This window comes from Caretta caretta, chromosome 17, assembly GCF_965140235.1.
Source record: "Caretta caretta isolate rCarCar2 chromosome 17, rCarCar1.hap1, whole genome shotgun sequence".
Classification (NCBI taxonomy): Eukaryota; Metazoa; Chordata; order Testudines; family Cheloniidae; genus Caretta; species Caretta caretta.
Genome location: NC_134222.1, coordinates 17570808 through 17583223, shown reverse-complemented (window position 1 = coordinate 17583223; position 12416 = coordinate 17570808). Strand labels below are relative to the sequence as shown.

General features: G+C 38.7%; 1 protein-coding gene across 4 annotated transcripts in view; it reads right to left on the bottom strand.

Annotated features, from left to right (window-relative positions):
• The window catches only part of ZZEF1 (zinc finger ZZ-type and EF-hand domain containing 1), an 81397-nt gene that overhangs the window by 23703 nt on the left and 45278 nt on the right, over positions 1–12416 (bottom strand). For all 4 annotated transcript variants that reach the window (XM_048824192.2, XM_048824189.2, XM_048824187.2 and 1 more), the window contains exons 31-41: positions 11687–11806; positions 10592–10753; positions 9726–9855; positions 9291–9429; positions 8176–8341; positions 7365–7624; positions 6220–6392; positions 5488–5650; positions 2784–2920; positions 1511–1788; positions 164–338 (exon numbers count right to left, since the gene is read on the bottom strand). In XM_048824192.2, the coding sequence (XP_048680149.2) occupies positions 164–338; positions 1511–1788; positions 2784–2920; positions 5488–5650; positions 6220–6392; positions 7365–7624; positions 8176–8341; positions 9291–9429; positions 9726–9855; positions 10592–10753; positions 11687–11806 (1903 nt within the window). The remainder of the gene's footprint in view (positions 1–163; positions 339–1510; positions 1789–2783; positions 2921–5487; positions 5651–6219; positions 6393–7364; positions 7625–8175; positions 8342–9290; positions 9430–9725; positions 9856–10591; positions 10754–11686; positions 11807–12416) is intronic.

Here is a 12416-nt window from a genome sequence, read left to right as displayed (position 1 = left end):
ACAACCAACTGTGCAAGAGACGAAGGATGAAGTCTCAGACATATCTCTGAGTTTTGTGGCTTTTGTCAATTTATGGCATGAAAGTGTAGTTTTTAGTGTTTAAAAGTAGAATTTGTAATTATCATAGCTCAAATCATTATGTATTGATCAGTATTCCAATTACCTCTGGAAATCCAACAAGTACCAATAAGGTGAAGATATTGGTGTGTTTTAACTGGAAGGGCAGCTGCTTAATACAATGGTCTGTGAAAGCTGCAATCACACTATGCCACTGTGCAGAGGAGTTCAAAGCTCGAAGAATATCCGCCATGGAGCATGCCCAGTCCAGACCTATGCGGCTGGAAAACAAGGTTCGACTGTATTAGGTGGTTTGACTACACACTGTTACACAACTATTTTCCCTCAAAACACAAAATCATTATTACATTATTTCCAAATGTCAGAAGATCTTACTTTTTCATACCATCGCTTGAGGATTTGAATTCAGATATATGAATGCTATTAATTCCACTCATCATTAAATCATTAAAAAAAAAAAATCACATTGGCCTGCCATCTTAAATAGGATTGAAGGCCACAATGAATAAAAAAAGTTGATAGAAATTCAAGGCAACACATGGTCTCGCTAACTTTAGTTTAGGACTGGAAATTTTCTTTCCTTCCTTTGCTTCTCCTTGCAGATGAGTAAGACAGGCTTGGGAAATCTGTTTTAGAGATTTAATTTGCTGACTTAATATTTTGATATAATTGGATGCCAAAATAGCTTCACATAATACAAAGGATTGTGTATTTCCTTGATTCATGAATCTCTTTATAAGACCGGTAGATTCTCTGTGTATTCTATCTTTATATCTGCATGCTTTTCTAATTGGTTTATTAACCTGTCCAATCCCTCTTCCCAAATAAAAAAAACCTAGAGTGAAGAATAATACTTAACACAGTATTTAACAAAGCATGCTATTAACCTTCACTCTTCAAGAGAGTGTTCTACTTCCACTTAAGGTACTGAAGACTGTACCTTCAAAGCAACTTTATTATCTCTCCCTGAAAGCAAGACTTCTTTCTACCTTTCTAGACTCCTCTACAAAGACAGCTCCCTCTATCCTTCACTATAGGCCTTGCCTCCCCATGTTGGTTCTTTCCAGCTTGACCTTTTGATATGACCTACCTTCTCCTGGACTGAGGTACATGTTGGAATTAGGAGGATAGGGAAACAGGTCACATCAAACGTTTAGGTAGTAGGACTGGCCCTTGCTCTTCTCTAAACCCCAAAATCCTACCTCTTCCACAACAGTGTCCTATATTAGCCTCTGAAAATTACCCATCTCCCAGTTGATAGCATCACGTGGCATGACCCTAAGAGATGTTGACTTCAATGGGAGCTATGGCTAATATGCACTTCATAGGACTGGGCTCAAGAATTAACCCAAATCAGGTTACACTCCTCCCCTCCTCCTGTTGAGCATATAAAATCAAGAATTCTCTTAAAGATTAACATTAAAAAAAGCACCTGTCTAAGCATACAGCTCCCAGACTGAACAAAAGATGAGTAGTCTTCCAGCCTTCTGGCACTGTAGACCCATCTCCTGCTGCAAACAGGCTGTGTTTGGCTGAAAGGACCTTTGTCACTGCAGCATCGACTTCTGCAGGCATAAGTCTCAGAATTAACTGGCCCAGAAGACCCAGGGTTAAATGATAGGTTTCATTTAAGTGGCCAGCATTGGAGATTACAACCTGAAACATCAGTGGGAGGATCTGTTCCACGTTAATCAAAGACATTGTGCATCCCTATAAATAACAAAGAAAAATCTCATTAGAACAGAAAATATAGCAAAGCCTTTAGTCATAGTTGTACAGTATAATGAGGGTTCGAGTAACTTATTAGTTACTCAATGCTCAGAAACCTTCACCTCTTTGGCTGAACTTTTCCAGCCTTGTATCTACATAAAGGGGGAAAATGTGAGGGAAAATTATTCAACCACTTCTCAGCATGAGGGAGTAAACAAAAACACAATTTTTAAAAAAGTTTAACAACTTCTGGCATGTAGAAAGTGAAGTCTGGCATGGAAATAGCTCTGGCTGAGAAGATACTTCCATTGCTAAAGAAAAAATTGCTTTTGATTTGAGAGATAAGCGCCCGTAAAAGTCATACTGGATACAGTGAATTTTTTCTAGCTAAGCTTACCAAGTGTGCACCCAGAAAAGAACTGAGACACAAATTAACTGCATAGTGATAAGCCTACTCATTGGTGCAAATCAATAGGGACAACCAGAACTGAGGGAAAACAACTCCTGTGGCCCTTGCAAGGTGTTTAGGGGATGGGGGAAGAGGGCCTGTGGCCTTTTCAAGCTGCTTTCAGTTATGTTTCTTTTATATTGGAAATACTTTTCCCATAAAATAGGATGGGGGGGGACAAGGAGAGGAATTTACTCTGTGGTAAAACCTGGTGCATAAGCCCAGAGCAAAAATGTTAGTATCACATTTAGTTGGGCTGATTTAAAGTTAGACAACAAACAAATGTGAACTTTACCTGATGGTTGGTGGTTAATTAATAATGTAACTACATAATGTAATAAAACACTTCAACATTAGCATTTTGACATAAGCTAGCAAAAAGGAAGAACAAGAGTAGCTCTTCCCTGCCCGCACCTTCCCAGCCTCTCCTTCTCCCATTACATCATTTGTTTCAGCTTGAATTTTCCCCATTTTTCTCATCAGTGTGTGTCACAAATCAACTAGTTTCCTGAGGGGTAGGGTAGAAGGGGTTGTACTTCATTCTTACAGATCTGAAAGGTGGTAACATAGCTGCCAGCAAGCCAAGAATCCTCTTCTGAGAGCATTCAGCAAAGACTTGCTCCTGGCTAGGCATTAGAGCCTTCTCTGCCTGCTTTTGGGATGAATCTTCTGAATTTTCAACATCTGTGTTTTAAATAAATATAATTTAAAAACAGTAAAACTGTAGAACATAAGTGAAAATTTGACATTTAAAGTCTGAAATAGTAAGTATAAATAGACAAATATAAAGATGATGGGCTTGTCTACACAGTGCGTTAGTGCACACCAGCAGGCTGTCAATTCTAGACCACACTAGCATGAGGTGCACCCTCTGTGGACCCTGCTGGCTTGCCCTACAAGTTCCTTAGTGTGCGTTAACATATAGTCTCATTTCAAACAATACTACATTAATGCATCTTTATAACAAACCCTACACCTAGTAAGCTGGCTCACATCATTTAAAGTCACATCATTCTGATTACCATCTTGTGTCTCCTCTTCCAACTTTATCAAACCTTATTTCAGAAGCTTGTGTGTCTCGGACTACTAGAATTAGAACCACTGCTGCATATACAATATGAATGGGTGGAATCCCATCTTTTAAATACTGCAAAAAACATTTAACTTCCCACTTCATGGGTTCTCAGAAATACTGACTGCTAAACCTATACCTGATTTGAAATGAGTGGGTGAGTATAGCTAGAAAAGACAGACTAAATCAAAAAGCTTTGCTTTTAAGGCATGGGTTGTGATGAAGCAGGATTTTTTTGGAAGTATTTTTATGTATCCTCTGTGTGCTTCAGTTTCCCCCTATACTGTGCACTGCTACCCAGTGTAGGAAATATGATTAAGACTGCTTTCAGGGCAGACCGAGAGACACAGGAGAGAGACAGATGTGTGTCTAACTATCTGAGTGGACTGAATGGGTCACTAAAAGGATTTACCAAGGCCAGCCCATATAAACGGAAAACGCTAGAAGACAATGGAAAGCCCCAATCACCAGAACATTTGACACCTAGCAACCAATAACCCAGAGGAAGGAGCTTTTCTCTGCCTTTCAGCAGGGTCTGTGAACTCCTTATGGCCCTGCCCAAAGAACAAAGCACAGAAATGACCTCCAGGAGACAAAGAGTTGGTTTCTGGAGGTGGCTGGCTGCTCTCCCCTGGAACTGACTCAGGAGGTCTGAGAGAGACAGAGCCTGACATGGAGTTCACTACAGCATGGCTAGTGAACTGCTTAGTATTGACCAGAATGCACTACGTTTCATCCTTTATTTCTCTAGGCTAACCCAAGGACTTCCAATACTGTGTTCCAGTTGACTAATAAATCCTACTCTGTTTTAAAAATGTAGCTTGGGTGCCACTGCAAATACTTGCCGAGGTGCATTCTTGAAGTGTACACAAATCTCTACAGGAGTCTACCTCAATGGGACTTGCTGGGCAGAGCTCACAGTATTGAAGCAGGAGTACCGGAGCTCAGAGACTTGAGTCGGGGAGGCAAGGAGACTGGGAGCCTACCCTGAAGGAAGAAGTGGGACTCTCTGGGGATCTGCCACACTGAAGAGGTTCCTCCAAGAGACACTGTTTAAAAGCTGGGGTGTAGCACTAAGCCTGTTAATCCATGATATGGTGGTCTCCCAACTTGTCATCTATGGGCAGACTTGATTCCACAATTGTCCCCATTTCCTTCTCACTGATGCAAAGATGTCAACAGCAATCCAAAAGGAGTGAGAAATGGGTTTGCAGAGATAAATGAAGTTACAGTACTGTTAAGTCATCTTTCTTTCTCTTTTGAGAATTGCCTCTACATATTTTCACCCTAGGAAACCCTTCATTTCTGGCTTAGGGAGGAAAAACTGACATTATGAGAACATTGGCTTGTAATTAGATTCTCCAGTCCCTTGTGAATACAGCCACACATGGATAATACTGTGCATGGGATCTTAAATCTTGTTTAAATATCATTAAAATTATGTCTAATAAATAACTTGTATTATGCAAGGGTACTATTAAACCATTATGTCATTTTACTAACCACTATTTAGTTTTTTAAAAATGTAAGCAGTACTTTCTATTATATACCTTAATCAATAAAGGCATCTCTATAAAACCTCCAATTTTATACGAAAAATTTAAAAAAAGACAAGATCATAGGCACAGCACAACTTTTGACATACACTTTGAAGAGAACACAAAGGGAAGGAATGGACTTTAAAATAGTAGAAAAATGAAAACGAAGAACACAGAGAGGGGAAGGAAGAGAAAAAGATTTAAATCATCTCTGCAACTTAATACACGGCAAGCAGACAATGATTATATTGACTATATTCACTTGAGTAATGTAGAGAAATGGGTTTGAAATGCCAGGGAGAAATTTACTAAGCAAGAAAGCATGCTTAATCTTTGTAATGTATTAGATCCAATAGCACTATAATTGGTAATATACTTTACCGAAATCACATAACGTATGCAATTCAGGTTGATCTTTCAACCTACTGCTAGCTGTGTGGCAATCTGTACAAACTGAAATCCAGGTAAAATGCTCTACGTATGGGTATTCCAAAGCAATAAGATGATCAGGTCTTGATGTAGTAGACTGTTTACTGAAACGGAATCTATTTACACATGTACAAGATAAGGATGGACACAAAAATACAGCTGTGTATATGTTTGGAGTATGTGTATGTTGGATGAAATGGGAAATCTCTTACCTGGAAGATGTGAAGATATGCTATCATCTACAGAATTAAGAGTCAGTGTCTCTGAATCCTGGCTCAAAACATCTTTCTTTGATAAAGGAGCACTAGGAGGATTGCTTTGGCTATCTTGTTTTTCTATAGAAGACTGAATTTCATCACAAACATCTCCTTTCCCCTAAAAATAAAACAAAAATATACATACCAAGAGACTGAAGAATTTAATTCACCGAGTTAAAGCCACAGAAAGAAACTGAGTCAATAAATTTTCACTTGACAAAAAAAGTTATTTTAAATTATAAAAACCCTTCATTGATATATTTCATGCTATGTTCAGGCCTTAAGATTCCATATACAAAATGAAAATTACACTTTTTCCTATGTTATATGTAATATTACATCCACAAACAAGTTTCTCTTACGTGAGAAACTATTTGGCCTATGAAATCAAATTGTAACAGAATTGGAAGCCCTGGGGAGGGGCACTACATCCCTGAAAACTAATTTAGGCACCCACGGCCCATTCAGAGGGAAAATGTTGTTTTGTCTTTCTCACACACAGCTTTCGGAATCAAAGTCAACTTTAGAAATGTGAGGTGACCCAGCAATGCAGGTATAACGTGCCAGTTCACTTACTGTACCCCAGATCACTGGAGCAAAGAATGGAAATATTTATCACTGTTGAGGATCATACAAGAATGGGCATCAACTGAACTGTACTTTGGAATTTCGTAAAGCAGTACTTACATTGCAATATACAAAAGAGCCTGTCCTTGGCTTTTTATTCATTCTGTTGGCTGCTTTATCACCAGCATGGCCCTCTATAGCGCCACCTTTTGGAGGGCTCACAGAAGTGGTCTCATTCCCTGAGAAAGATTCACCTTCTGGCAACATGCAGAGGAAAGCTAAAGCTTTCAAACCTGAGGGGAAAAGATTACAAACATCTATTTAAGGATTGAATACTAAGACATGTGGCGTTTCACAACCAAAATTTGGTAGCTGCTAGCAAGAGACTCAGATTTTGATGAAGTGAGCTGTAGTTCACGAAAGCTTATGCTCAAATAAATTTGTTAGTCTCTAAGGTGCCACAAGTACTCCTTTTCTTTTTGCGGATACAGATTAACACGGCTGCTACTCTGATTCCAGGATTGTAACCCTGAAGTGGCCAGAACCAGCTACAAGCACAGTTGAGAGCTTAGAATATCACCAGGTTCACTCATCACTGGTACTCACAGTCTGTTACCATCCAATTTAGGTTCTCAGCCATTTCCGGCTTTTTTACACTTTATAAATTAGACCTGCATGACAGAACAAGCTTTTTCCAACTTTTAAAGAAAACCTTTAACTTTCAAAACACATTTTACATAGAGCTGTATTCTGCCATCCTATGTCACACAGAGTAGAATCTTACTCTGCGAGAAAGTCTCAGTGAAGTCAATGGGACTGTTTCTGCAGCACCTTATTCCACATCATGAATAAGATTAAAACTATCTGGCCAACAGTGAAGGTCAAGAAACACTTTTAACCATGTCGTTTTTTTTTCTTCCTCAGGGCCCCTGTAAACAAGATAACTGCTTCCACATCTAGGGACAGTGTGTCGTCTTAAACTGAAAATTTATGAGAAGTTGTCTCAGTATATTACTCTAATTTTCTTAAGTCTTCTGTTTTTCCATCACATGTTCCATTATCACTGAGAATATCGTTACTCTAATAATAGGACTTCTAAATGGTCAGTTATAAAACATTCTCTGTACTATTAGTGAAATGTAGCTTCCCTCTGATATTACGCTAGGCTTTTCTTTCCTTGGAAAACTGCAAAGTGATTAATCAGAGGCTTTGCACCAGGGTCACTAACAACTATTGTGTTTCAATAAAGAGAGGATTTGGGTCACCTTTTCCATGCTGTGCTTTCATCAGGCAGTCTCCAATGAGCTGTATACATTGATGTTGCAGAACTCTAGCATGACTGAGAATCTGCGAATCAAGTTTCTCTCCTACTTCATCCCCACTTGCCAAGTCTGCACAGTAGAGAGTCAAGGCAGCAAACAGTAGCCAAGAATAGTTGTGGATATAAGGCTGGATGAGTCTCTGTCGGTCACTGATTCGAATGGTCACCATCGGATATATTGTGATGCTGTGCGTGGGAAGGTGACTGAAAGAAAGTGTTTACAGTTTAGAACTTAAGTTTAAATGCAAGTTTTCTTTCTGAAAAAGGAAGAATGGAAAGCATGTTTCAAACTTCCAAACTGCAGATCCTTACAAGGCTCAAAGGAGCGCTGATGATTTACACTAGTTGAAGATCTGCCCCTAGAACTCCAGCTCTACAAATCAAGTTTATGTGAACAACATTGGTAGCAAACTTGGAGTAGTGGAGGTAATAAGAAAGTAAATATTCATATGTGTAAGGAGGGTCTTTCATGCTCACCAACTCTATCTCAATATTCTCATACTTCTGGGCAGTGAACACTTATGACTAAAAGGTGTGAAAGATTTATAACCAAGCTACTATGAAGGTTGGGGTAGGATTTAGAGCTGAAAACTTTTGCTGAACATTTGCTACTTTTCTCCTAAGGATGGTAATTAGATGTTCTGGAGTCAGACACAGGCTCCCAAGGAGTGACATCAGAGCGACTGTCTGTAGGAGGTGTTAATTACTGTTGTTCTTGCCTACAAGCTGGTGAGTATGGAATCGTAGACCAATACCTGTCAGAGTATTTCTTTGCAGAATAACACCCATAGCAAAGATCAAAGTCATCACACACATTGCAGTTCATCCGGCGACCTATAATAACCCCTTGGCAATGATCACAGGCATATTCCATGTTAACCATTTCATGGTCATCCTCATGACCTTTAGGTTTAACGCCACCTATGCAGAATTAAAAAAATAAAAAAGTTTGCATCTGCAATGACCTTTAGGTACAGTATCTGTATCTTCCTATTCTTTTCATAATGTAATGCCAGTATATGCTTATGTCATTTTTCTGTTCTTTTATGGTTATTGATTAGAGGAGTACGTATGACTAGAGAACTCTAACCCTCTAAGTAGAGGGCTTGATCTACAAGCAGCATTAGATACTCAATGGTAGTCAACACCTAATTTGTAAGTTCTGGACACCAAAGTTCTGCTAGCAGTTCGCTGAAAAAAGAGTCTCTAGGAGTTGTGAAGGTATGTCCAAGTTGCAGCCAGTGATCAGATATGCCATATTAGAGAAACTTATTTTACTATATAAATTAACCTTACCATAGGATCTACAGTATATTGTGCTTTATGAACTGAATGATCAATGTCATTCACAACACTTATATTCTCTCTTTTCCAGCTCACCATGATCCTTTTGTAGAATATTGCAATATGACTAGTTCCAGTACAACCCATTGAATTAACTCCAAAAGAAATCCACACTAATCAAATATGGTTACATTTTTGTTTGGGAGACAAAAAAATCAAAGATAAAAGGAAGGAGAAAAGACAAAGGAGAAATTTTATGTTCAGAATTCCATGCCAAATTCAAGTTCAGATGACACTGGCAACTTGCAAGTTTGAATCTTACAAGCACTTGTGAATTCAAAGTCACTTATCTAGTTGTACTTATGTTAGCGTGTCCATTAAAAAGCACATGATTCAGATATATATTGAAAATGTAGGCAGGTGACATTCAGATTAGAAAACACAGGAAAAACTAGAAGTGTTAAGATCTTGGGAAGTTTCCAAAAGAAAAATCTTTCCCTTCACTCATTTCATAGAAAGCTTTCTAATGTACGATCTGGAAAGACACTGTTTTGGCTCCAGAAGTATTTTCTGACAAGATCCTTACCTAGGAAACAAGTTTTACATAGATCCATGTCATTGCACTGCAAACAACGGTAGCGATGCCAGGGTGCAATCTCATCACAACCATCACATGATATGTCCACATTCAATAGGTCACAGTAACGAGCAACAAACATGTGCATCTGAAACAATAAATGGACACAAAACTTACATGTTGAATCTTCCTTGGTTTTGAGAAAGCCCTTTCTAAACACAAAGCAGAATGTTCCCTTCTGCAAGAAAGTACGATGAGATATCTACATATGCATTTCCAAGGAGATTTTCAAAGGCACAAAGGGGAGTTTGGTGCCCAACTCCCAGAAAACCAGTGGGAGCTCCTAGTCTCTTTCTTTGTGCCTTTGAAAAAAAATCTCCTGTTTAACCCCTTCCTCAAACAAGCAAGGAGCATGAAAAAATAAAAAACAAATCATGAGGTCACCTTTCTCTGCTTCTCTGGATCAGCTTGGGCTATCTTTTCATACCAGGTCTCAAACATTACATCCTGACATTCATCCATCCACTCGGAGTTTTGCTTGTAGTCTGCAATTTCATCTTCTTCACTCCACTGACTAAAAAAAGCTCAAAATTAAAGTTTGAATGCAAACAGGCTTCCTAATAATGCACTTTGGGATAGTTTATTTTAAAAACTAAAATTCAGACACAATGTGCTAATAAAACAAGACCATGTATTTCACCTAAAAATTAAAACACCGCCACAATATTCCAGAGACCTTTCCCCCACACAAAGGAGGTTGTTGGTTTTTTTGTTTTGTTTAAAACAAACAAACAAGTGTGCACACACTGGGGAGAACGCACATCACCTGGGAAATCCAAGCTCATAGAACTGCTGTTGGGTAACTATGACAGAATATAGGCATATGAAGATTATTTCCTTATAGAACAAACAAGCCACGGGCAAAAGGGTAAGGTTAAATTGAACGCACTCTGGGAGACATGCAGATGTGATGCTCCCGGCCAGAGGAGTAAGATGATGACTATCTTGCTGGTAACTTGCCAGTAGCGCGACACTGCTTGGCAATAGTCAGTTTAAAAACAACTTTCTGCTAGTGCAGAAATTACTACTCTTCACATCTCTGTAAAGTTTTCAAAAGCACTTAAGACAATGCGACTTAGGAGCCTAAATGATTTTGAAGCTTTTGAAAAATGGGACATAGGTGCTTTTGAAAATTTTTCCTCACCTGTCTTCAGCATCTTCACTACTTGTTTCAAAGTTCAGAGTTCATTCTTGCCAAAAACTGTACAAAAACTTAGTTCTATATAAAAATGATAGTCTTACTGACTTACCAAATCACACTGTCATGAACACTTATGTTTTCTTGTGACATAGTCATAAGGAGAAGTGGTAACTGTATATCAACAAAAAAGGAAAGATCACTTGGTTCCCAGCTCATATCCAAGAGGTGAAGGAGGGATGTCTGCACGCAGGATAAGGCAGGGAGCAATGATCTAAACAAATTGGGAAAACCATGACAGCTTTAATCTGAAGTTGAAACAGTATGATTTTGGGGGAAAAGAATAAAGGATTTATGATTAAAGCCTTAAATAATAAGTTATTGTGTGTTAAATTAAATGAACAGTAGAACCTTACTTTACTAACCCACAAGCTTTCAAAATTCCAATAGTTCTCGTCAAAAAGTTGATTGTCTCACTGTGCAGTTTTAACAGCAGTGTGTGCTGTGGTGCTGTCTCCTCTCACTAATGCTTTGTTGTTCTTGCCAAATATGCTACAGTACATTTACTATTACCAATACTTCAAAGTGTATACTAAGAGGCAAAAGTTACATTACATATATCAAAATAAACGAACAAAGTGATCCAGTACTGTTGAATTTTATCCTTGTCCTTTTTAATTAGCAAAATTAAGTAAAAAGGGATTTTCTGTATTTCAGTAGCACCAAAAGGCCCCAATAATAATTACAGCTAAGGCTAAGATTTTGTCACACATATTTTAAGTAAAAATCAGGGACAGGTCACGAACAATAAGGAAAAATTCACGGAAGCCTGTGACCTATCTGTGACTTTTACTAAAAATATGCATGACAAAATGGGGAGCTATAGGCTCCCCACACCACCCAGGGGGGTTCCCGCGGAGGCCCGGAGCTCAGTCCCTGCAGTTCCCAGCTACCAGGGGTGGCGGGGGACCCTACAGCTCCCAAGCGCTGCAGGGCTCAAGTCAGGGAGATCTCTGGAAGTCATGGACCCCGTGACCTCCGTGACAAAATCGTAGCCCTAATTAGAGCTACATACAAACAGAGGAATTTACACTCTTCTTTGATGCAAGACAATAAAAGTAACTAATAATAGGAGGGAAGGTGTGAGGGAGGAGAAAGGTAACAAAAATAACATTCCATGTTATATAGCTAGGGCTATTTTCTGTACCTGTCATTAATGCTGTTAAATCCCTTCACGGCACTGACCAAAAAGAGAACAAGCTGATAGTAGGACTCCCGAATTTCTTTGTGCAGTTCGGCACCACAACCTTCCAAGTGTCCAAAATAACTAAAAGTTAAGAAGTCAGTTTAGCAGATGTAGAATCCACCACTTTACTTCACATAGCACGCTTTGTTCAAATACAAGTAGCAGTTTAATAAAAACCATCATGAATAAAGAGGACTTTAGCTCAGTTTTAAAAACCACAAAACAGATGATGCGCTATTCCAAAAAAAGAATTAGAAGTGAGGTGCAAAACAGGACACCAAATGCAGATTGTTCCTATGGAACTGTCAAAAGTATCAAGATGACTCATAACATTTGGCCACTGGGGCCTGAAAAGCCCAACTCAAATAAAGTTAAAAAAGCAAGAAAGCAGCTAACAGTTCTTACACTCTATAATGAGAACTCATTTGGGCAGCAAGTCACAGGCAATCAGCTTCAGAATCTATGTAGACTAACATTATAACCACCATCTTTTAAGAGTTATGTTGAACACCTATCAGTCATATTTAAAATAAATGTATCTTTTCAAATCCCGACATTCATGGCGAAGCAACTGTATGACTAAAAAATGTGCCTTACTTGACTCCTCGAGAGTTGGTAAAATACTAGTCACAGGACATTGCCAGAGGAAGCTAGTTCCATAACAAAGTATCTAACTGCAGATTAGCTAATA